General features: G+C 35.9%; 1 protein-coding gene across 1 annotated transcript in view; it reads left to right on the forward strand.

The window, feature by feature from the left end:
- The window catches only part of LOC136032965 (uncharacterized), a 107,076-nt gene that overhangs the window by 18,838 nt on the left and 60,800 nt on the right, over window positions 1-27,438 (forward strand). The window contains exons 4-8 of the mRNA XM_065713460.1: window positions 149-255; window positions 7,763-7,875; window positions 18,948-19,032; window positions 23,537-23,673; window positions 25,175-25,309. Coding sequence (XP_065569532.1) covers window positions 149-255; window positions 7,763-7,875; window positions 18,948-19,032; window positions 23,537-23,673; window positions 25,175-25,309 — 577 coding nt within the window. The remainder of the gene's footprint in view (window positions 1-148; window positions 256-7,762; window positions 7,876-18,947; window positions 19,033-23,536; window positions 23,674-25,174; window positions 25,310-27,438) is intronic.

The raw sequence follows: 27,438 nt of genomic DNA on the forward strand, positions 1-27,438 counted from the left end.
TATGTCCCTCCTATGGAGTGAAAATAGTTTTTTTTTTTTTTTTTTTTTTTTTTTTTTAGGGTGATTGATCCCGAGACTAATTTTTAACCTCTATAGTTCATTTGTTTCTGTGCAATAATTAAGATTGTATTTCTTTTCCAATTTTCAGCAAGAAAGATCACTTCCAATTGCAGTGAGATTTCATAGGACACTTGAACTAGCCGATGATAAATTTTATGTCATCACATGTGGAAGGTCTGGATTTCGTAATTCGAGGTAAGGCTCCTTGTGATGCCGGTTTTATTATTCCCTAGATTGGATTGTGAATTTTTCACGCCAAGACTAGCATATTGTTAATAAATGACTCTCTTAAGAGCTTATTCTTTAACCCCTCCTGAATTTTGTGGTCTCCTCATTCCTCATTCGAAGACCTCCTACTGTTTTAGACCCTGCTGAACTTCCAAAAACTAAAGTTTTTGGAAGTCTTTCATATATAAAGCGTGAACTAATTATCTTAACATTCCTTTCATTATACTCCTTGACAATAGTATTGAAGCTCTTTTTTTCCTAAAGCCTATTGTTTGCTACAGTCGCTGAAACTAGCATCTAGAACTCCTAGAATGCAAATGTTCCCTGAATACAAATCACAAAAAAGTTCCTTCATTTCTAGGTTCTACCCACGAGTCACATTTAAGTTGCAAGGGTATTTCTTATGCATTATTGTTTTATCTTACGCTAATTCATTGCTTTATTGTTGATTCCCGTGCAACTGAACCCTGGTGCAACTAACCCTCCCCCCCCCCGTTTAACTGAACACCCGGTTAACTGATTCCCCCCCCTTTTAACTCAACCCCCCATTCATCCTGACCCTCATGCTACTCAACCCTCATTCAACTCAAACCCTTCAAACTCAGCCCTTTTCAACTAATCCTCCATGCGACTCAGCCTCTGTTTAATTCAACGCTCATTTAACTCAATTCTATTTAATTTAAACATTGTGCTACTCAATTCCCGTTTAACTCAGTCCCCATTCATCCCAACTCCCGTGCATTTAATCCATCATGCCACTCAACCCCCATGCAATTCAAACCTCATTTAAATCCACCCTCATGCAATGACAAGAGCGAGTATGGTAATTATTGAGACAATAGCCTGGTTTCTGGTAGGTAGCAAATTACTTAGTAATATGAAACTTTTTAGACTGAGAGATGCTGTAGACAAAGTGTAATAGAAGAACAGTGCAGTTTTAGAAAGGGTAGAGGATTTGTTGACCAAGTTTTTACTCTTAGGTTAGTAATTGAGAAGTGCATGAGTTATCAAACACCTTTGGTCCTTAGTGTTATAAATTATGAGCGAGCGTTCGATTCTATTGATCGAAGAGCTTTAGCGAAGGTCTTATCCTTGTATAATATACCAGGCAAATACATTAAAGTGATTAGTGCTATATACAAGAATAACACTGTTGCGGTTAGGAAATGAGGTTAGCTGCTGGTTTCGTATTAACTCAGGAGTTAAGCAGGATTGTGTTTTATCCCCCTTTATATGGATCGTTTTGGTTGACTTTGTCTTAAGGATCACAGGAAAGGCAATGGGAGAATACAGAAATCTATGCCCAGGGAAAACTTTCCTGGGCATAGATTATGCTGATGATTTAAGCAGCCTAGATGAAAGTGTGAGCAAAATGAATGAACTTTTAGAGGTTTTGCGAGTTCAGGGTGCTAGAATGGGTTCGAAAATCAATGTTAAGAAGACTAAGTCAATAAGGCTAAGAATAAGTGAAGATGAAAGGTGACATTGGGTAACGAAAGATTGATCAGGCGGAAAGCTTCTATTACCTTTATAGTATTATTAGTAAAGACGATGGGAGCAGTGAAGATGTTAAAAGTGGAATAGAAAAGGCTCTGGGTGGTTTTTCAAAGGCGAAAAAAGTTTGGAAGAATAGGAAGATAAGTCTGCAAACCAAAATTAGAATATTAGAAGCTGCAGTGTTGGCAATGGTCAAATATGGTTCTGAAGTATGGGTGCTGCGAAAAGCGGATGAAGATTTGCTAGATGCTTTCCAGAGAAATTGCCTGACTGACCGTATATCAATCAGTAGGGTGTTCGAAAAGCGCGGTTCAATCCTGCATTCTAGGGCTATATTGAGGAGAAAGGTCGAGATGGCTTGACCAAATTATGGGGAGGAAGGATGATAGATTGCCGAAGATTTTCCTTTACGGCCAACCGTCTGAGCAAAACGGAATGCAGGTCGTCTGCGGTTGGGGTTGGAGGATGCTAAAAAGAAAGATCTCTGGGAATTGAGAACTTCCTGGGAGGGTGTAAAGTGAGCTTTGAATAGATTGGGATGGAGGAGGAGTGTGCGTAGTCGTGTTGTCCTCAGACGGCTTGGTGCTGCAGTGAGTTGTCATTAGTAGTAGATATTTATTATTTCTAATGCTTTTAATATGCTGCTTATATCTGCTTTGTTCATCAATACATAATTCCAAAGTATCTTGGTGAAAACTAAATTCTTGACACCGGTAGGACAGTCGTAGAACTAGTCTAGACAGTTTTAGAAATAGTCTGGTAGGAGTTGTTACAGTGTGATTTAGATATGTTAGAACCAGTTGTGATAGGACAAGTTTCAAGAAAATCCCTAAATCATGTTTTTTTTTATATCATTTTTGGACCGGGTGAAACTTTGTCAATAGGTTTTCTGAAGTCAAGTTTCTTCCCCTGTTTACTGCTCTGTTTTCTGCCGAACGTAGATACTAGGTTTTGGGTATGGAAAACCTGAGAATTTTGTATTTGCGCCTGTACTAGGACGTATCTCTGAAAATATAAACGATAGAACAATTGTGACATGGCAATTGGACTCGCTGTACCAAAACGAGCTCCATCCTTAACTGAAAGTCAATTTTATGCGTTCGTACTACTTTTTGGCTGACGACAGCCGAGTACTACCATGTTTGGTTTAGTCATTGTTGGCGTAGTGGTGACAGGACCAGTTGTAGTAGAAGTAGTCTCGATAGGAGTGGGATACTTGTGGGGCAACCTGTTTATATCTTGAGTAGGGTAGGGAAGACCCCTATTTTGGACCCTCGAAGTATATAGAGTAAATTCTGGTCTACTTCGAACGAGTTATCCCTAACTTTATACTAAAATGTATGTGTAAAACCTCTGGTTTGAAATGGGCTATTTATATAATGTGAACCATGTCACCTTTAGAGATATATTTTTAAGGCTTTTCAACCATTACAATCATAGGAAATATAACCATGTGCTGAAGCGTCAGGCTTGACAAAATCAATGAATTATCCTCTTTTGGTCACCCGGTGCACACCACGGAGCCCCACCTGTATCGCCACACCACACCTTTTCGTGCCATGAAACACCACTTGCCAGGAATGATACAGTTCCCCTTACGCATGGACGCGTCACATGGTGCACATAATGTTCGGAAGTAGGCTGGCCATAGGACAAAATGGCTTGAGAGTTAAATACTTTCTAAAGTACATTTATTTGAATGACCTACATCCTTCCGGGTCGTCTTGTTGATCTGTTTGATGCCAATCAGAAAGGAAATCTTGCACGATATCTACCTCATAAAACTGTCATTGCCGAATAGTTGTGAGTGATTCTTATGCAGTGTGCCGTGCGTACTTCTGAAAGCAAATTTTCATTTAGTATCTAGATGCAGAGAGTAAAAATTTTAAACCATAAACCATTATGAAGGTCAGTACGATGTCAAGATATCTGTTTAATTGCGTGCTTGCTTACTTGTTTCTCCTTTTGTGTGCGTCTGTGCCTGACCTCTTTCTGGCCTTGGATACGGAACTGCTTGTAAGCTTGTATTTTAAAAGCATGGGGCGTGGTTTCACGTGGTCTGCATTAGTACTTGACTGAAGATGTGTTGTGTTTGTGCATGCCGGACTTACAAAGAATTGCATGAGCAAACTTTTTGAAATAATTTTCTTAAGTGTAACTTTGAAAAAGATGTTTTTCATGACTAATTTTTTAAATAATTTTTATCTGAATTCGCTTGCCAGCTTGTCATTTTCAAAATATGGAATAAAAATTGGCAATATCAGCATATGAAGTATTGGATAACTTCCAGCTAATTAAGACACACAAAACATTTTGAATATGTAATAGCAACGCCCGCACTTTTGTGCAGATTAGAGTGATGTCATTTTGGCATCAATCGATTGGCCTTGATACATTCTTATTTGGTCGAATCGAGCGGAGGCTTTACATTCTATACTCTGCTAAGTCATTTTTTTAAAGCATCTTCAAAAGCACCCCAAAAAGTAGCTAAAGTACTTTGTTGGACTAATATTCTTGCCATAAAAGTAATGACTTGTCATAGTACTGTTAGAGGCGTCAGCGGTTAGATATTACTGGGGAAATTAGTCGTTGTGGTCAAATATTTGAATCGGAAAATAAAAAAAAGGTACTTGTGTATTAGCCAATACACACTCGAGAAGTGAAATTAGGTTGATCATACTGAAATATATCAAAATATGACTTAAATACAATACTTTAGGAACAAAATTATGAAACTACAACAGAGAATTATGGAAAGAAGGCCACGCAGAACGCATTATATTCAGGCGTGCCCCCTCGGGGGGAGCTAAAGGGCTGTAACCCCCCCCCCCCCTCAAGAAAAAAATTACATTTTCTTTTATATCTTATTTAATATGTACGGTTCTATCATTCATTCCTTTGTCCCTACTAAAAACCTTGCATTCGAAGAGCTAAAATAAACTGAAAGTAATGCCTTAAAACACCGTTTTTTCTAATTTTTAAAGTTTTCCACTGGTTGGCTCAGGGACCCCTGGTCAGCCCCCTCCTGCCCTTAACTATTGTCTCAGTGCACCAACGATTATATTAAATACCTAATCCAACCAAAATACTCTCTGTATAATAAAATTTTAATAGAAAATGTACCTACAAAGTAGATTTCAACTGAGCATAAGCTAATTGTCTCCGAATACTGACAGCTATAAGCTCGTTATTGTCTGATCTTGCAGATCCAAATTCTCGAGTGTGTACTGGCTAATACACAAGTACCTAAAAAAAAGTATACCCAGTGTCATAATGAATGAATGTTTCTATTCAGAGACTAAACTCATTCTGGGCATTTCACTGCCTAATCTACAAAATAGAGCGCAAAAATGTCAAAAGCTAAAGAAAATACCAAATAGCACAAAGGATTAGAGATACAGATTTTCATTGACAGAATCTAATGCGGAAACACATTAAAAGGAGTCAAAGTTTGCATATTAAACTAGGAATGCACAAAATTCACAACCTATACATGAAGTAACTAACTTGATTTACAACCGTAAGCTCAAGTTAGTATCCTTTAGCTTCGTTTGCTACTATTCAAGGAGAGAGTGACAAATTGGGAAGCAAATGACATATTACAAATTAGAAGAAACAGCACATCAATATTTTAAAGCTTTCATCTCATTAGTAAAAACTTATTTTTCACCCTTTAGACCCAAATTGGCTTCTGGAGGCCAATTCCATTTTGTGAAACAATCTGCTGCAATGAGTATTTTGATCTACTTTAATTTTAGATAAGGTAATTACATTTGTAGATTCATTTTTGTCCCCGTCAATAGGAATACAAAATTTCTGAAACATAGATATTTAAAAATCAATGAAATCTGGAAATAATGAAATGGAATCTATTGTGTCATATAATGCCAAGAAATTTATTTTTAATTCAATAAATTATATAAGTTTTACGGTGAAATGTGTATTTGTTACATGCTTTAATGACAAAAGTTATGCAACCAGCAGTAATCAAACAGTTCGTGGTAACGAATTGTAGTAAGGAGCGACCCGGCTCAATAGTAAACGAAACTCTAAAAAATGGAATTTTGATGCTAAAAGATACATCAAAAGAATTGGATTTTTATGCTGATTCTAAATATATAAGTTTCATCAAATTTAATCTTTGTCATCAAAAGTTACGAGCCTGAGAATATTTGCCTTATTTTGGAAAATAGGGGGAAACACCCCCTAAAAGTCATATAATCTTAACGAAAATCACACCACCACATTCGGCGTATCAGAGAACCCTAGAGCAAAAATTTCAAGCTACTATCTACAAAAATGTGGAAATTCGTATTTTTTGCCAGAAGACAAGTCACGGGTGCGTGTTTATTTGTTCTTTTTTTTCCCCAGGGGTCATCGTATCGACCAAGTGGTCCTAGAATGTTACAAGAGGGCTCATTCTAACTTAAATGAAAAGTTCTAGTGCCCTTTTTAAGTGACCAAAAACATTGGAGGGCACCTAGGCCTCCTCCCACGCTCATTTTTTTCCCAAAGTCAGTCAAATTTTTTAGATAGCCATTTTGTTCCGCATAGTCGAAAACCATAATAACTATGTCTTTGGGAATGACTTACTCCCCCACAATCCCTGGGGGAGGGGCTGCAAGTTACAAACTTTGACCAGTGTTTATATACAGTAATGGTTATTGGGAAGTGTACAGACGTTTTCAGGGGGATTTTTTTGGTTTGGGGGGTGGGGTTGGGGGGAGAAGGCTATGTGGGAGGATCTTTCCTTGGAGGAATATGTCATGGGGGAAGAAAAATTCAATAAAAAAGGCACAGGATTTTCTAGCATTACTATAAAAAAAACAATGAAAAAATAAACATGAAAACGTTTTTTCAATTGAAAGTAAGGAGTAGCATTGAAACTAAAAATGAACAGAGATTATTACGCATATGAGGGGTTCTAAAAATAACTTAGCATAAAGAGCGAGGTATTTAGGAGGAGATAAATACCTCGCTCTTTATGCTAAAGTATTTTTAGTAATTTCAACTATTTATTCTACGGCCTTTCTGATTCAGGGGTCATTCTTAAAGAATTGGGACACAACTTACGATTTAGTGTAAAGAGCGAGGTATTAACGAGGGTACAAACCCCCTCGTATACAAAATAAAAATATAAGAATATAAAAGTTTGTTACGTAAGTTAATTCTTAAGTTACGTATATTTTTTACTAATAAAAACGTTCGTTAAAAATTAAAAGTTCTAGTTGCCTTTTTAAGTAACTAAAAAATTGGAGGGCAACTAGGCCTCCTTCCCCGCCCCTTATTTCTCAAAATCGGCTGATCAAAACTAAGAGAAAGCCATTTAGCGAAAAAAGAATTAATATACAAATTTTATTTTAATAATTTATGTGTGGAGAGCCAAAATGAAACATGCATTAATTCAAAAATGTTCAGAAATTAAATAAAAAAACTAGTTTTTTTAAACTAAAAGTAAGGTGCGACATTAAAACTTAAAACGAACAGAAATTACTCTGTATATGAAATGGGTTGTCCCCTCCGCAATCCCTCGCTCTTTACGCAAAAGTTTGACTCTTTGCCACAATTCTACTTTTTAAAACAATTAAAAGCTTTAGTGTAAATAGCGAGGGATTGCGGAGGGGACAACCCATTTCATATACGGAGTAATTTCTGTTCGTTTTAAGTTTTAATGTCGCACTTTACTTTCAGTTAAAAAAACTAGTTTTTTTTTAAATTTAATAGTGAAAAAAGAACGGGGAGGAGCTTATGGGCCTTGTTCTCGCACTGTCATAAAGACCTCGATAAAGACGATGTTGACATTTTTGCATGCTGTTGGACAGTTTAGAGCACATTTAGAAATGGGAAAAAGGTACAGGAATTGAATTCTTCTTTGTGTAGATTCACTAGAAAATCTGGAATGTCGTTTTGAAGAATGTTGACATGCAATGATCCTGAGCTAGAGTTGTGACATCACTTTAATTCTTTTTTTTTTCAGAAACCAATCTTCCGATATATACATAAAATTACTTGGTGAAAATGACAGAAAGATCACTGAACTAGTTTACGGAAGAGAGTATAAGCTGCGCGTTGGCATGACTAACCCAGATGGTAAGTCAAGATCTGCAGGCACAAAATATAGTTTTAAAATTCTATTTTCTTACAAATTCATTGTTATTCGTCCAATCTTCCAAGTATACAATGATATGATTATTACCTTTGTTTTGAAAATATACGCTTTACAACTCCCTGAAAGACTAACATCGGCATTTCAAGAAGAACTAACTTTGTTTAGCCGCGTATTCAGGAAATACGAAATTAGGAAACTAGAAAATGGTCATACAGTTTTCTCCTTTTTTTTAAATATTTGTGTTTAGTTAAGTCTTTAGAAGAATAAAACATTATTTCAATAATTTGCGCTGAGATGGAGATTTAGCAGAGGGAGAGAATGTGTGTGCATGTGACAGAGAGAAAGAGAGAGAGAGAGAGAGAGAGAGAGAGAGAGAGAGAGAGAGAGAGAGAGAGAGAGAGAGAGAGAGAGAGAGAGAGAGAGAGAGAGAGAGAGATAGGGGGAGGGAGAGAGGGGGGAGAGCGAGAGAGAGAGGAGACAGAGAGAGAGAGAGAGAGTATTGTATTCCCCTCCCGCCCAATATCAAGTTGATTTTGCTAAAAGAGCAGAAATCAGGCAGAGAAAAATAAAATGCCATCTAATTCCCAATTCAAAGTTCGTTTCAAGTATTACAATAACTGCCATTGTGACTGCGTCACAGCCCCCCTTTACTCTAGGGGTGCAGATGTAGCCCTAGATGATGCACTATAGTTTGTCGATCTTGCTTTTTTTTACAAATTGGCACCATGAATCAACTGTTGGTAAGAAATAGGCACACAAAAATAATCAGAAATCCATAAAATCAGAAACTTTTGTATATAGCATAGGAATTTACCTGGCTCGATTATTGGAGGAGCAAACTAGAATGCTAATGTAACAGTAGTGATCATTACATTCGGAATGAGCATCAAACGAAGAATCGAATGGTATGTAAAATTAACCAAACGCCCTAGAGGGGAGTGGAACTTCATTCGTATTAGAGTAGGCTATGTATTTTTTATGTGGATGAAATCATGCACAATGGAATCTTCCGGAGAGAAGGGAGGGCGTTAAAAGGTAAAACCACCCTAAGTTTTCGTAAATACCTTTACAGAATGTGACTAGGGGCTTCGTACTGACCTGACCTTCTAGGAGCCCCTATGTCCTCAACCTCCGGGTGTAAAGATGTATACAGACTGGTTTAACCTTTAGTCTTATTCGTTTCTGTTTCTGTGTATTTATATGTTTAGAATACCTTTTTGGTTGCATTAGGAAAAAAAAAAAAAAAAAAAAACTGCAGTGTGTAACTACTACAGCTTTTTTTAATGCATTTTTTTATTTATTTTTTATTTCATTTTTTTATTTTTTTTAGCTCTGTCTTATATTTTCAGTAACAAAACGTTACTACCAGTAGCAATTGGGCTTAAACCAGAGGCTGTATCAACAATCCTTATCCTGCAAAGCACTGTATTTGTCTTAACAAGAGCGTAAAAACAAGATCATATGTTATTTTCCAGGCCACAAATTTCATCAATTTGTCCATTAAGTATACCGTAAGCGAAGATTGCAATTAAGTTTAAAACCACATTGAACTTTAAGCATAATTTCTACTTTTAACTCTTGACGGAACTAAGTCCATCAAGTTAATTTCTATTGAGATTTGACAATCACTGATTAATGTTTTTCAAGCAAAAATTAATTTGATGTTAAAAATGAAGTACGTAAACAACTAGTCACTATAAACGCCACGCGAGAAAACGACTAGTCATGTCTTCTAGTCTAGGAATTAAGACTATTGCTGTTAATTCCTGTGGGGCAGAAAGAGCGCACTTCAGTGGAAAAGTTGAATGAAGACAGTTAGTCCTGCTTCCGATCTAGTAACTTATAGAATATTTGTAATTTATGCGAATCTTTCAAGGAAAAATAGAAAATAAAGCCTAAGGTCATCAAAATTTTGCACTGACCCCTTCCCGAAATCCTAGATCAGTCGCTGGGAGCTAAACTGTTTTTTGGACATCGGCACTGTCTCTTGTAGCTGGAATAGAGTATCATTTACTCTCGATTATCCCACGTACATTCAAAGTGCATCCCCGCAAAATATTGGGCTTTGATTTAACTGCACCGTGTTCGGCAATTGCCCCAATACTGCATTGACTGGCAACGTCTTTAGGTTTCTTGCATAATTATATCATCATGGGAGAAACATTTAGAGCGGAACATTTTATTGAAATATTGAACCGCGTAAAAATACAGGTTAATGGGCATCTAAAAGAGTTGTTGCTTGTGGACTGGCGCATGGTTCTTAATAATCTAGTTCATTTTTATGTCCTTGTTTTATTGTTTTTAATATCTAATTCGTGGTAGTTTATATATGTTAATAGAACTACATATGAAATTTTGGTTCACGTAGCCGTGGCACCTGTGTAGGAATTTATAAAAATAAAAAATATTTATTATTTCTATAATAAGGAAAATGTGAGATATTTTCATGAATCTCGTCAAAACCTTTGGTGAAGGGGGGTCTTAATGGTCTCCGGCTGCGCACGTATGTGGTGAAACTTCTAATTCGGTGTTTTGCATTTGAAGCCTATGACAGTCACGTGAATAAATGGCTTACGCTCTATCATAGCTATCACCAAATAAAAGGGTGAATCACGACTCATAGTTACCAAAAGTTTAAAACTATGTTTTGAAAAAAGCAATCTATATATTGAGAAAATATTGTCATTTGTAAACTATTCAAAAACGTTAACTGTTTCTTCGATTAATCTTAATAGTAAAAGTTTAGTGCGGAATCAAATTTATAGAAATTTCAAAAAAGAGCCAGAAAACCATCAAAAATGGCGTCAAATTGAAATGGAAAATACACAGTTGGAATAACCATGAATAAAAACCGTATACAAGATAGTTACACCAAGTTGTAGCCTTAAACAACAAGGAAATAACTTTTCTGCATGAGAAGCACTGACGTGTCTCTTTCCTCCCTTTTTCCAGGGGTTCGATCATATTGAACCATTCATTGTAGAATTTTGGCAGAAAGCACATTCTGGAGTGCCATATCTAGTACCCTTTTTAACTAACAAAATATATCATGCCATAACAAAGTGGCGTTTTCTACCATTCTGTGCCACAAAACATAAAATCGGAGAGATTTGAATATGTAAAGCTGCCAATTGATTTTTCATAGCCTGAAACAGGAGGTTTTGAGTCAAACAACTTGACAAACCCCAGTAGAGTGATGTTTTCTGACATTATATGCCACAAAATATCAATTTTTGTACAAAGAGGGTCAAAATGTCAAAGATTGAGAATTCTGAGAGAGCTAATCAATTTTTCCTGGTGTAAAACTCTAAACAGAAGACTCTGATCCCCATCTTAACAAACCACGAAAAAGTTTTTTCTCATTTTTTGACACGGAACTTCAATTTCCCAAAAAGAGAGTCGAAATGCCGGGGAATGCAAATTCTTAAAGAACCAATTGATTTTTCATGTCTAAAGTCTTAAACCAGAGGTTTTCAGCCCCCTCCCCCTTCCATCTTGAAAAACAAGGAAATAGTATTACTCGATAAATATTAATTTTAATACGGATAAATCGTATCATTTATCGGCAAGGAAAGGCAGTGTGATCTTACTTAGTGTGAAATTACCTAGTTTTTATTCACTGTGAGCTGTTATCATCAGTTTAAAATTAGAGACCCCTTAGCTTAATGCAATTTATTTTCATCACTGGGAGGCAATTTTTCTTTTAACCTTTTTCTTCTAAAAAAAAGTGGTCTTCATTGACTCAGTAATGAAAGTCAACTGCAACTGCAATCAATTGCATCAAGCTAATTGAACCAGGGTTGCCAACTGCTGACGTCTAAAAAGAGTGCAAATCAAGGCAAAAAAGAATGATTTTTGCTCAAAAAGAGTACAAGTCCAAAAATTTGCATGCACATGGCTGCCGCTGCTTGTGCATCACCTCTAAGGTATAAAAGAGTGCATTTCAAACAATAAGTATGCAAGTTGACAACCCTGTTCCTTGAATAATTACACTTCTGCCAAAGTTGCCAACTACTAACGTTTAAAGTAAATTAAAAGTAATACCCCAAAAGAGCGGTTTTCACTCTTTCGCCTGCCCCTCGAGATAAAAAGAAGGTATTTCAAACGAAAAGTGTGCAATCTGGCAACCCTGCACTGAACGGGGTCGATCGTGGCTGGGCGGGGTATGAAAACGCATCACTTGGGTGTTTTTTGCCAAATTTTGGGGAGTAGGCTATCAAAGAGACTAGGAAACTGATCATGATATTTAACCATAAGTAGAAAAATGGAAATTGTTTTCCAATTGCTAGCATTATAGTTTGTTATGTTCGAATTTGTTGCTACTGAGGTTAGCAGGCTTCCACAAGATTGCAGAGATATACTTAATAGCCTAATTAAAAACTACTGCCTCTTTTAAATTCGTCCTCATAGTTCCATCGTAAAGTACCGTAGTGCCAAATGAGATTTTTTGGTCCCGTTTCTGGAGTGGAAAGAATCGATAGAATCGGTTTTATTTATTCTCTCATAGTCATACAACTATATGGCGCTTGTGTTTAAAAAAAAGGGATTAAATCAAACGACGAAAAAATCAGAAGACAAATAGATTAAATCAACAATTGTTTTACTTTGATACAAAGAAAGGGATGAATCAGTTGGAAAAACGATTTGTGCGTGAAGGAGGTGCTGCTAATCTGTCAATGTTCTTCGACCTAGTACTTCGAATTTTCACTAAAACTGGTGGTAGTATCGATCTGTGTTTATCGCTTCTGAGAAGATATTGGCCAAATTCAAGGATCAAACTGAGATGACCCTCTTGAAGAGAGGGAATTTTTAAAGTGGATAATGCTAACTGATATTCAGTCGAAGCATCGCACAATATTACTTTGACTGCTCTTTTTTGTATTGACTCAAGCTGGTCACTTAGGTAAATAGTGTTATTGACTTGTGGACCTCATACGGGACATGCATAATCTAAAATTGGTCGGATGTAAGTGAGATAGGCTATCCTTAGTTGTGCCACTGAGAAACCAAATCGACGCATTAGTATAAGTGTCTGCATCGCACTATTTGCCTTTTTGATAATTGCATCGACATGAAGGCTGAAAGAGCAGTCGATGGTAAACTTGACACCAAGCACTACTGCCGAAGATTCACTAGGATTAGGAGGAAGAGGGCACACAAAGTCTCTCTTCAGGGGATTAAAGCAAAGGATTTTAGACTTTTCTTCGTTGATTTGGTGGCTGTTCGCAGTACATTCATCTTTAAAGTTGTTGATTATTTTGTTACAGAATTGGGGAACAGCCTCAGACTTCTCAACAATGTACTTCAGTAGGACTGACAAATCGTCTATATACTTAAATCTTTCTTCATAGCCGGAAAGAATGAAATCACTGCCAAAAACAGTAGACTAGCGATCTTAGTACCTTGTGGGGCTCCGTATGTAAGCTCGACCCATTCTGAGTCGGTATCTCCTGGGAAAAGACTGTAAACGCACTGATGGCAGGCTTATAAAGTGATCACTAGAAGGAGAATATGTTTGCGCGCAGCCATGGTGCGTAGATTTGTGATAGCAAGAGAATCGCGAATAAGATCAAAAGCCTTTCGTTAGTCTACGGTGCCTTGATTTGTGATAGCAAGAGAATGACGAATAAGATCAAAAGCCTTTCGTTAGTCTACGAAGAGAACGTCGACTATAGTACTTCCTCGGTCGAGCCACTCGACAATGAGATGGTACATCTGCACTAAATACACAGTTTTGCTACTGCCTCTTAAGCATCCATACTGATACGGGTCTAGATGTACAGAGACCTGTGACATAAGTTTGTGGTAAATAAATGTTTCTGCCACTTTAGAAAGGTTCGGAGTTATTGATATAGGCTGGAGTTGATTACAAGATTTTGGACACCTTACTTTTGGAATAACGAGGACATATGCTCTTTTCCAAGCACTAGGGAATACTTGCTGACGGAAACATTGGTTGATTGTGGAAGAGAGTGGCTTAGCAAGAAAAATGGCAAATTCGCGTAACAGCTTTACTGGAAGCTCACCTGGGTGGGACGCACAGTTTGCTTTCAGTCCTAGGAGTTCCTTATAAACAGTGAATTCAGAGACTTCACATACGTCATCAATCTCCGCACCAGCATGATAGTATCAATTTCTGATTTGGTGATTGATGGAAATGTGGTACAAATATCAGAAAAAAAGAATTGACTTCATTAGCTGAGGTCAAGGTACCGTCCTCTTTGAGCAGCCTTAGATCTCTGAGTGTTGTCTTACCGCTAAGTCTTTTTACTGAGGAATGCCATTTGTGGGGGACTATTGTGAGCAAGGGAGTAATTTTATCCCTCACATACTGCCTCTTGGCGCGCTTGTTCGGTTTAACAACATGATTACACAACTTGGCTGAAGCGACGGTATCACCAGCGATATTAAGGCGACAACGGGTTTTTATTAAATTCTTTAGATCATTGGTTATCCACGGATTATCAGTGTCACTCACAATAATAACTTTTACGGGGAAACAAGTCTGAAACTGCTCCTGAAGTAGAACATTCAGCTTAGTGACTTTGATATTAATATCCTGTTCAGAGCAAATGTCCTCAAACTGATAATTACCGATCCAGCGACCAAACGTAGATATCGAGTCTTCAGTAAGTGGTCGCACTGTATATTTGACTCGTTTTGGCTTCGGAATTGCCGAACTAGCTTCCCAGAAGATGATAAAGTGATCTTTGTCATCAAAGACTGGGAGGCATAACGAGGGTACTATTCGTCAAGCGACCTCAGCCGGAGTTTTACAATCCTCCCTCTTTTATGCTCCCACTCTCACCCCTTAGTAAGTAAAAGCTAAAAACTTTCTTTAGAAAAAAAAAATAATGAATGAAATGTCATTTATTTGCTCCCATTTATATGAAAATAATTAAATTCTTTATGTGCAAGTTCTTAAGGATAGCATAATGACGTATGCCTCAAGCTCTTTTTTGCGTGGCAAAAAGGCTCGTATCTTGTGCAAAAATTTTAATGTCAGAAGTAAAACCTATATTTAATGCCCTTAAAAATCATGCTTACTTCTTTGGTTTCATTGCCCAATTGAAACAATGATTTTTTGTATGTTTTACTTTGCATATTAAAGAAAACGAGTAAAAAAAAAAAAAGCGAAGCTTTTCTTCTGGAAGTAAAGAGCGAAGCTGAAAACTAAAACAAAAAAACTTATTGGCCCACTGATCAGGAAAGATGCATCTATATGCACTAACTTGCTCAAATAAACTGACTTGTAATATTTTCTATATCTCTGGAATTCTAAAACCCAGCAATTTAATGAAAACTGAGCTTGCTTGAGTATTTTAGATAATTATAATTGTACGGTAAAACCTATCAGTAACATGGCCGCTGAAGATAATTAAGAAATTTATAAATTAGAATTTGTTTATGTAGGCTAGTCATAATATTTTTTGCTCCCAAGAGTATCATGTTTTTAGGGGGTTAATTTTGCGCTTTCAGTAAAAACACTATTTTTTTGAATTCTACATTTATTGGAAAATATATCGAGTAAGTTCAATTAAGCTAATTTTGTCGATATTTTGTACGTAATTGGTGAGCTATTATTTTTATTCTTCATAAGTTTTTTCGCTCTTTCCTTCCAAAAGGAAAGCTTTCCTTTTCGAATCAACGTCAATATTAGTTACAAGATTTAAGTCCAGTGAATGTCCCCCACCCTTGGCATTCAAGTATTATTGTAAATAAAACTTCCACGAGAAATTAAAGCTATTAAAAAAGACAACCTTGCAATTGAAACGAAAAGACATTAATTCAAGATTTAATTGTTCATTCTTCGTAAGTGAGTAGTAAGCCATAACCAGTTTACAATTCAAGAGATATCTTGAAAAGATGTAGGGGCTAAAGTAAGGCTATTGTTATAATGTGATTAAATGCAACGCTATGCATTTGTAGGAAACCAGTCTCATCACTATTATATTTTAATTTTGAATGTTCGATGCGATATTTCTCGTAAAATGACCACTTTGGATCGGTTCCTCTTCCAAAATGTCTATTTTGATTCATTTGTTTTATTTTTGGCTCAATTGCCTAAAAATAAACATAGATAAAACAAAAAGTTTCTTTTTCTGGAACTAAAAGTATGCTGAATTAGGCCTGAAGCTAAACATTTAAATCTAATTAGAAGTGAAAGTTAAGCAAAACTTTGAATGTTTGAAATAGTTGACGGTCTTTCATAATTATATTCTACAAGTTATTCTTCTTTTATTTTATCCAAAATGATTTACGGAAAAAAAAAGGTTAATTATTATTTTTGTTGTGACTTGGGGGTCGAGGGATTAGTTGTTGACATCTGTCAACAATTGTTAGTAGCTTCTCTTAATTTTTTAAGTTTTAACCATGCACTTTTAATGAAATTGTAAATGTTTAATCTACAAACACTTCGAGAAAATCAGCGTCTTTCATGGCGCTTATCTTCGTCAGTAATCGACCATTTTTTCCCTGTACGGGGACAATGAGGGCAAAATGTGATCTTAGGCCTGCCCTAGTTTCAGAAAAAAAACCGATAGAAAAAACAGCTTTAATTATCAGTCGGTACGATTTCAATCTTTTTGTCTATTAAATAAAAAAAAAGTTTTTTTTTTGCTGAAAGTACAGAAATTATTACGAATATGAGGAGGGCTGTCCCCTCTTTAATACCTCTTTCTTTACGCGAAAGTTTGACTTTTTGTTCCAATTATTTAAGAATAACTCATGAAACGCAAGGCCCGTTTAATTGGATTGTTTTTTTTGTTTTTTTTTTTGTTTTTTTTTACTGTTCAGAAAAACTTCAGTGTACACAGTGAAGTATTGAGGAGGTGGAAAACCCTCCTCGTATTCGTAATGATTTCTGTTCGTTTGAAGTTTTAATGCTGCTTACTTTCAGTTGAAAACAATTCTTTTTTTATCTAATTTCTGATCGTTTGTTAAATAATGCCATGAAATCCTACTCCCCCTCCATGGAAAATCCCTTCCCCAACGAAAAATTCCTCCGTGGAAAAATCTTCCCATTTAACCTCCCCCTCCGCCAGAAAATCCCCGCCCCCTGAAAAGTATCTGTATACTTATTAATAGCCAATACTATATGTAAACAATGGGCAAAGTTCATAGCTTCTTTCGGTGGAAACTCCAGGGCTGTGGGGGGTAAAATGATCCTCAAACACATACCTATTAGATATTTTGACTATTTTTGACTATTTATTTCAAAATTTTAACGAGAAAATTTGGGGCAAAATGGGCGTTGTACGGAGGCTAATTGCCCTCTAATCTTTTTAGTCACTTAAAAAGAGCACTAGAACTTTTAATTTTCGTTTGAATGGACCCTTTCCCGATATTCTAGGATTGTTGCTTCGATGTGATCACCCCTGGGGACCCCCCCCAAAAAAAAAAAAAAAAACAACAAAAGAACACGTATATGTGATCTATCTTCTGGCAAAAAATATAAAATTCTACATTTTTGCAGATGCGAGCTTAAAACTTCTACAACAGGGTTATCAGATACTTTGAATCTGATGGTATAATTTTCAATAAGATTCCTTGAATTTAGGGGGTGCTAACCCACTTTTTGATAATCAGGCAAATTTTCTCAGGCTCTTAGCTTTTGATGAGCAACACTAAACTTAATGTATTTTATATATTTGGAGTCAGCATAATAAACGAATCCTTTAGTATGTTTATTGATTTCAAAATTCCGTTTTTAGACTTTCGGTCACAATTGAGCCGTGTCGCTCCTTACTTACAGTTCGTTACTATGAACTATTTGAAAACTGTTCTTAAAATATTTCTAGAAACCGGATCAGATAAATGATTATCCTATCCTCTGCAATAAAAGAGAAAGAAAAAAGGTGGAAAGCACGGCTTATAAAGTTCTGGCAAACCCAGAAATAGTCGAACCACATTAAACCTTAATTAATTTTTGTCAGCTAACTTACGATAATGGAACAATTAAAATTGTGACTGTAGAGCTCAAAAACCATTCATCCATGCCATAGTTTAAACCACAGGTTTTAACTCTTCACTGGTCAGGAAATTAAAACCAATCAGCTGTAACAAGCTCGAGATTTCTACAAAAGTGACTTTTCAATAAACCTTGCTTGACGAATACAGCCAAATAATGAACTATGAAAATCTAAAATTTCGATAGTAAGTGAGGGGTGCACGTCTACATGGGGGGGGGGGGATATGGAATTCATTTTTTTGGTTTGAACAGAGTTGATTGTCTTTTAAAATTCTAGTGAGTGTATTCAATTCCATGGAAGTTCCATATCAAACTTAAAAGACTTGTGTTATATGGCGGGGGGGGGGGGGCAGTATTATATCGATACTTAGATGAGCTGAAAAGCAAAGCAGGTTACGAACCTTATTCCTTCCTATTCTTCTAATAGAGCCCTTTATATACGAAATTCAACTTTTCCTGTAAATACAAAGATATGATGATAATCTAAGATGAAAAAAAACAAAAAACAACTATATGCTAAATAGTTACTAAAATCATTTTCTACTAGCAAATATTGAAGTCTACTATGAAATCTACTAGCAAGATTTTCTTTTGGTGATTTCTGCTTCTAGTGATTATTTGTTTTACATGGGGATATATATATATATATATATATATATATATATATATATATATATATATATATATATATATATATATATATATATATATATATATATATATATATATACTTTCTGCCCCATGCCGTCACTTTTCTACAGTACACCAAAAACTATATGGTTCTAAGGTACCATAATAACAATTTTATTTAAGAAAAAGTTTGATTAACTATTTGCATAGCATAAGGATTTCTCTCAGTACATATTCAAGGATTTTCTACACCTGTAAAATCCTATGCTCAGTCAAATGCATTTGATTTTCAACAGTCGTATGTATTTAAAGCAGAGACAATAAAAACCACAATAAAATCTTGAGCTATGGCACGATTTCCAAAGCATTGTTTGTTTTCTCTTTGACAGCACTACAAAACGAGAAGTCATAGTAAAACCGCAGCATCCGTTAATCATAATTCATTTTTCCCAGGAATTTTCGGGTTCCGAGTAACGTCATGCTTTGGTTTCAGTGGAAGAAATGGCACTGCGGCTTCACAACTGATTGACAAAAGAGGGTACGTAAGCATATTCTTAACCATAGTACGACCATTTACCATAATTTATTGAAAAACAAATGCCGCATTTTTGCGATTATAGATTGATGACTGAAGTCCAGCTTTTAAACGACTTGCTCCAAGTTGCAAGGCTTCTGCAGAGTTGCTAAATGCATATTTATGCCCTTTTCTACCCTCCCGTTCTCTTCACTCTCTCTCTCTCTCTCTCTCTCTCTCTCTCTCTCTCTCTCTCCCTCTCTCTCTCTCCTTGGAAATGATTAATCTAGCGTTAAGAAGAGGCCTTTGGGTCTGTTCTTCGAAAAAAAATATCAACATTTTACCGAACTGTTCCACAATGTTTAATGTTTCTCATATTTATAGCCAGCATTGTATTGTTTTTTAATCTGCCCCCTCCTACTGAAATGTTTCCTCCCTCTCCTTTCCAAAACCAAATCATTTCTTATGCTTACATACCTTGCTCTATGTTTGTTTATGTTTTATTTATGTTATAAGTACTTGTATTTATTAGCTATATTTCATTCTGTACTGGAATTCTACCGAACTTATGAATTTCATCACAGATGGAACACATTCGTGAATGGTTACTATCCCATACTTATGTAGAACCAGATCACGGTCCAGAATTGCATGTTTTGAGTTAAAGAACTCTGAAAAAAGCATTTACAGCAAATTTAACATATCTTCCAAGTGAAGGGCCAATTTCTTGGAAATTCCTCAAGGCCAAAAGCCTACAAGGTTAGCTTCCATCCCACTGTCAATGCAGCTTCCGGGGACAGGTGTGATATAAGATGAATTTGAATTGACACCTTGAGACCGGGTGGGATAATTGACTTCATCGGATAATTGTCAAATTGAAATATACTAAACCGAATAGTCTGCTATATATTCCTTCTTCATGCTCGTAATGACAACATTTTTATCGAAGTTTCAGAATGTGAAATGTGTATTTAAGTTACATTTTTTTTTTACTTTTTGCGTCTGACTTATTTTTTGCAAGCGAAGTTTAGTTATTTCTGTCATGTTACTATTTATATGTGCGTAGACGTTCGCGTTTGCCATCTCATAATAGTTTTGGAACTATATTCTTAACTGTTCTCCCATGTGGTTTATGCCTTCAACTTTTGTTTTAAAAATTCTTTCCCTTTATGTTACATGCCAGATATGAGTACATCCTCATCTGAGTATCTCTATATCTTTTCAACTTCTTGTTGATTTCAACCTTCCAGAATAAATACATATTATCTGCATAAAACAAACTAATAACTTCATCTTCAATTATTGCTTCAGCTCTAATATAACTTCACTAAAAATTAAAGTTGTACTGTTTAAGTTTTCCCCTGTGTTACCTGCCAGAGGTGTCTGTATCCCCTGCCAGAGACCTCTTTGTTTGAGGATCTTTATGTCAGTTTCTCTTCTTTCTTATATTGGCCGTGTCAAATTAAAGCTTTGTCTCTGTATAAAATGAGCCATTTTCAGTGGCTCCAATTGGGGGGGGGGTGTATTTGGTTGCCTATTTCTTTGACACCCCTTGGATGCCCCTAAGAAATCACTCCCTTAGATTTTGAATTCAGTATTTTTATTGAAGACCCCTTTTTTTGTCTTTTCATTGAAAAACAAATCGATTGAAATTTCCCCCCCCCTTCCAACACTGCCGTGAAGTGGCACCACTTGCTTCGTTCAATTGCAATTTCAAGTTTTGGATGATCTTGCTTTTCATTTTAGACAGTCAATGTATATGAACATATATATATATATATATATATATATATATATATATATATATATATATATATATATATATATATATATATATATATATATATATATATATATGTATGTATGTATGTATGTATGTATGCACTACTACTACTACTACAACCACTAACAACTCATCGCTGCTCCAAACTTCCTGAGACCAACACAGATACGGACGCTTTGCCTCCACTCCAATCTATCCAAAGCTTCAGTCTTTAAACCCTCCCAGGAAGTTCCTATTTCCCTCAAAATCCTTCTTTACGACATCCTCCCATCCCAAATGTGGACAGCTGACTGAAAAGAAAAATCTTTGGCAATCTCTCATCCTTCATTCGCAGAACGTGCCATAGCCATTTCAACGTTTCTCTCATTGTAGCCCTAGAAAGCGGATTGAACCACACTTTTAGTGCAGCCTACTGTCTGAAATGCAGTCATTCAGTCGGGTACCCAAAACAATTCCTAAGCAATCTATGCTTTACAGTCATGTGCTTTACAGCCATATTTGACTGCTGTCATTACTGCAGCTTCCAATATTCAAATCTTGATTCGCAGAATTATCTTCCTATTCTTCACTGCACCCACCGTCTTCACTAATAATACTACCAAAGTAAGGAAGCTGTCCACTTGATCGATGTTTTCTTTACCCAATTCCACCTTTTCATTTCCACTTATTCCTAGCCATAGCGACCTAGTCTTCTTAACATTAATTTTCAAACCTATTCTAGCACCCTGAACACGCAAAACCTCTAAAAGTTCATCCGTTTTACTTACACTTTCATCTAGCATGCTTAAATCATCAGCACAATCTAAGTCCAGGAGATTTTTTCATCCGCAATTGATTCCGTGTTCTCCCATTGCCTTTCCTGTGCCCCTTAAGACAAAGTCCATTAAAATGATCCGTATAAATGGGAATAGAACACAACCTTGCTTAACTCCTGATTTAATAAAAAAAAACAGGTACTAACCTTATTTCCTAGCTTAGGCGCACCATTGTTATTAAACAGTTCGTAGTAACGACCTGTAAGTAAGGAGTGACCCGGCTTAATAGTAATCAAAACTCTAAAAAAGGGAATTTTAATACCAACAGATATATCAAAAGAATCAAATTTTATGCTGATTTCAAATATATAAGTTTCATTAAGTTTAGTATTACCCATCAAAGTTCAAGAGCCTGAGACAGAAAAGTTCAGAGCAAGACAGAACCATCCCCTAAAATTCATAGAATCTTAAGGAAAGTTTCACCATCAGATTCAGCATATCAAAGAACACCATTGTAGAGGTTTCAAGCTCCTATATGCAAAAATGTAATAAATTTTGCCAGAAGGAAGATCACGGATACATTTTTTTTTTTTTTTTTTTTTTTTTTTTTTTTTTTTTTTTTTTTTTTTTTTTTTTTTTTTTACATGGGTAATCGTATCGAATCAACGGGCCCAGAAACTTAGGAGAGGGTTCATTCTGATTGTAATTAAAAGTTCCAGGTCCCTTTCAAGTGACCAAAAAAACTGGATGGTAACTAGGCCTCATCCCACGCCACTTTTCTTCCCAAAATCGTCCGATCAAAATTTTGAGATAGGTATTTTGTTCAGCATAGCTGAAAAGTCCAATAACTTTGTGTTTACAGATAACATGACCCCCCCCCCACAGCCCTTGGGGAAAAGGCTTTAAGTTATAAAATTTGCCCATTGTTTATGTATAGGATTTATTATCGGGAAGTATGTATACATTTTTAGGGTGGGGAGGGGAGGAACAATTTTCTGCTGGAGGATTTTGCACGGGGAAAATTTTCTATGGAGAGGGAAGTTTCCAGAGGATGAAATTATCAGGGGAAATTTTTTACTCGGGGAATTTGCCAGAATTACTATACGAAATTTGTTTATTTGTCTTGCTTTCTCTTTACTGACTCAATTGTACGCGTGGAGATGTTAAGGGTAAATGTCCGGGATAAATTTTTCTGAGGAGGTGGGGCTGGATTTCCTGCCATTGTTTAAATCGACTAGAAATTAAATAAAACAACTTTTTCAGCTGAAAGTAAGGAGAAACGTTAAAACTTAAAACGAACAGAAATTATTTAGTATATGAGGGGCGTTGTCCCACCTTAACACCTCACTTTTTACGCTAAAGTTTAGGTTTTGTCCCAATTCTTTAAAGGCGACTCCTGAAACAGAAGGGTTGTTTAATTAGAACAATAAGTCACTTCTTTAAAAGTGCCGAAAAACTTTAGCGTAAAGAGCGAGGTGTTGAGGAAGGGCAACCCCCTTCATATACTTAATAATTTCTGTTCGTTTTAAGTTTTAATATGCTCTCTCTCTTCATATATATATATATATATATATATATATATATATATATATATATATATATATATATATATATATATATATATATATATATATATATATATATATATATATATATATATATATATATATATATATATATATATATATATATATATATATATATATATATATTATTGATGGTAGAATTCAAAGTTTTTAATTTACCCAAAGAAATTTTAGAATAGCTATTTCTGCGCGTTGTCATTGGGGGTCTCTAGCGAGGGCTTCATACGGATAAAAGTACTATTCATTTCTAATTCTGAGTATATTGAAGCGAGAAACTACAGGTATAAAAATAGTGATTACAGTGAAATCCGTTTACTTTAGTTTTTTTTTTATAGTTGCGCTATTATATTTCATTTTATAAAAAAAAGAAAAAAAAAATCTGCTTGACATTCAATTTATTTTAGGTGCCCAGCAAAGCAGGTTATTTCTGCTTTCGAATATAGTGAAAACAAGGGATGGGCAGATGCAAAAATATTTTCCATGTTTCGTTTTCCGTTCACCTCAGAAGTTCATATACAGTGTGAAGTACTGATATGTCGAGGTAATTCACAATATATGTTTTTTCTTTCTTTTTTTTGCGAAAACACACCCAAAGCAGGAATACGGTTAACGGAGATGGAATTTCAAGGGGGATTACTCCGTTTAGGTATATTTAGAAAAAATTTACTTTTCAGTTATGGGTAGTTTCTTTCCAAGTGGATCGGCAGTTTAATCAAAAAAAGGACTACTGTATTTTATCGGATTTTACTCCTATTTGAAGACTTCTAGTCCTGTTAAAGAAAATATTTGAATTGTAAAGCGAGAATAAAATTTCTCATTAAAAGCCCTTCGTTATGGGCTCATTTAAATATTCAATCCTAAATATTCAAATCGAATATAGATGTTTTCTGGATTTAAATTCAGTGCGCTCGAGAATAAAAAGAATGTTTTTTTTCTAAAGTTACAATTCGGGAAAGTTCGGAATTTGAAAAATTGCGTATTTAGGTAACAAAATTCTAACTCACTTACATCGAGCTTTTTGCTCTCATTTCAAGTTTGAAAATGGCAGATGCAGAATTGAGATTGGAAGCTGTGCAGCCAAACTCCTTGGAATATTATTTTTAATTAACTTTATACTTTTAGTTAACATTAGTCATTCCCATCCCTGAGTCATAGTGATAATACCGAGTGGTTTAGTGGTCTATTTACACTTTAAACTGAGCGTTTGAGTTGAATCCAACTGATTAAATCCGAAGGATATGACAAAATGAGCATGATCCCTGGGAAATCCCTGTTCTAATCTTAATGAAACTTTATATATAGAAAGGTCTCAAGTCTTAAATGCTGCTGCATTTTTAATTCGGGATACAGGGGGTGGGGTGGGGGGGGGGGCGAAACAGAAATCTTGGAAATCGAAAATCTTGGAAAACTCTTTGAGTGGAGAAATCGGGATGAAACTTGATAGGAAGAATAAGCACAAGTTATAGATGCGTGATTGACATAAGCAGACCGGATCCGATGTCTTCGGGGGAGTTCGAGGGATTTCTGGTGCTTTAGCGAGTTCAGTGCTTCTTGACGTCGTAGGAAGATGAAATCGATAACTCTAGTACCGAGTCTAATTTTAGGTCCCGACCTCGTCACAAGTGCATATGGGCTCTTGTTTCCTTTGTCAATACAGATTTACGCTCGAAGTATCTTCGAATTAAACACTGGGATCCATGCTTGTCATTAGGAACGTTTCGCGAACCTTGACAGCGATTCTAAAACTTCCTGTTCCATGTTATAAGGAATCGACCCCTCCACTCAGTGGGAAACCAGCTTCTAAAATTTGAGTTAACATCGGTGTAGCTGTTACATTAGATTTTTTTTTAGACTTTCTAGTTTGAGTTAAGTAATAACTAGATTTATCATCAACTGAAAAGTTTTATACAGTTCTTGCCTTTCTTCTATAACTGTCTAAAATTGCCAAAGATAAAATAACCATTCTGATCTATTGCCAATAAAGTATTTGTCCAGTATTATGGAACCAAAAATATATATTTCAAATTCTTGTTTTAATTTAGGAGCATGTGGTCCACCCGTTTGTAATGACAGTGACATTGCCGATGCTGAAACTACTAAAGATCCAATTGATGATAAAGAAACAGCCACTGCACTAGGAACTACCTCCGCTTTTGTGGTTGATCCTTCAGTAGAAGGTAATTTGCTTATGTTTGACGTTTTGTCAGTTATATTTTGTTCAGTCGGATCTTTTTTTCTAGTAGTGTCTAAAATTCTTGGATAAAGACATAATAACCATTTGGGTCAATTACCGATGAACTATTTCTTTGGTATTGTGGAGCGAAAATAGTGAGGGAAGTAAAAGTTTGTTTCAAACAGTTCGTGGTAACGAACTGTAGTAAGGAGCGACCCGTCTCAATAGTAACCAAAAGTCTAAAAAATGGAATTTTGGTACCAATAGCTACATCAAAAGAATTGCATTTTAATGCTGATTTTAAATATATAAGTTTCATCAAGTTTAGTCTTACCCATCAAAAGTTACGAGCCTGAGAAAATTTGCGTTATTTTAGAAAATAGGGGGAAACACCCCCTAAAAGTCACAGAATCTTAACGAAAATCACACCATCGCATTCGGCGTATCAAAGAACCCTGTAGTAAAATTTTCAAGCTCCTATCTACAAAAATGTGGAATTTCGTATTTTTTGCCAGAAGACAAATCACGGGTGCGTGTTTATTTGTTTGTTTGTTTTTGTTTTGTTTTTTTTTCTTTTCCCCAGGGGCCATCGTATCGACCAAGTGGTCCTAGAATGTCTCAAGAGGGCTCATTCTAACGGAAATGAAAAGTTCTAGTGCCCTTTTTAAATGACCAAAAAAGTTGGAGGGCACCTAGGCCCCCTCCCACGCTCATTTTTATCCAAAGTCAACAGATCAAAATTTTGAGATAGCCATTTCGTTCCGCATAGTCAAAAACCATAATAACTATGTCTTTGGGAATGACTTACTCCCCCACAGTCCCTGGGGGAGGGGCTGCAAGTTACAAACTTCGACCAGTGTTTACATATAATAATGGTTATTGGGAAGTGTACAGTCGGTTTCTTAACGAAAATCACACCATCAGATTCAGCGTATCAGAGAACCCCATTGTAGAAGTTTCAAGCTCCTATCTACAAAAATGTGGAATTTTATATTTTTTGCCAGAAGGCAGATCACGGATGCGTGTTTATTTGTTTTTTTTTCCCCATGGGTGATCGTATCGAACCAGTTGTCCTAGAATGTTGCGAGAGGGCTCATTCTAACGGAAATGAAAAGTTCTAGTGCCCTTTTTAAGTGACCAAAAAAATTGGAGGGCACCTAGGCCCCCTCCCACGCTAATTATTTTCCCAAAATCAACGGATCAAAATTCTGAGATAGCCATTTTATTCAGCGTAGTCAAAAAACCTTATAACTATGTCTTTGGGGACGACTTACTCCCCCGCAGTCCCTGTGGGAGGGGTTACAAGTTCAAAACTTTGACCAGTGCTTACATATAGTAATGGTTATTGGGAAGTGTACAGGCGTTTTCAGGAGGACTTTTTGGTTGGAGGCAGGGGTTGAGAAGAGGGGGATATGCTGGGGGAACTTTCCATCGAGGAATTTGTCATGGGGGAAGAAAATTTCCATGAAGGGAGCGCAGGATTTACTAGCATTACTTAAAAAAAACAATGAAAAGTTTCTTTTCAGCTGGAAGTAAGCAGCAGCATTAAAACTTAAAACGAACAGAAATTATTATCCATATGAGGGACTCGCCTCCTCCTAATACCTCGCTCTTTACGCTAAAGTATTTTTAGTAATTTCAACTATTTATTCTGCGGCTTTTGTGATTCAGGGGTCATTCTTAATGAATTGGGACAAAATTTAAGCTTTAGTGTAAAGAGCGAGGTACTGACGAGGGGGCGAACCCCCTCATATATGTAATAAAAACATAAGAATACAAAAGTTCTTTACGTAAGCTAATTTATAAGTTACGTATATCTTTTACTTCTAAAAAGATTCGTAAAAAATTAAAAGTTCTAGTTGCCTTTTTAATTAAGCAAAAATCGGAGGGCAACTAGGCTTCCTCCCCCGCTCTTTTTTTCTCAAAATCATTCGATCAAAATTATGAGAAAGCCATTTAGCCAAACAAAAATAAATATACAAATTTCGTTTTAATTATTCCTCTGCGGAGAACCAAAATCAAAACATGCATTGATTCAAAAACGTTCAGAAATTGAATAAAAAAACACGTTTTTTAAATGAAAGTAAGGAGCCACATTAACACTTAAAACGAAGAGAAATTACTCCGTATATG

This window comes from Artemia franciscana, chromosome 11 (genome assembly GCF_032884065.1).
Source record: "Artemia franciscana chromosome 11, ASM3288406v1, whole genome shotgun sequence".
Classification (NCBI taxonomy): domain Eukaryota; kingdom Metazoa; phylum Arthropoda; class Branchiopoda; order Anostraca; family Artemiidae; genus Artemia; species Artemia franciscana.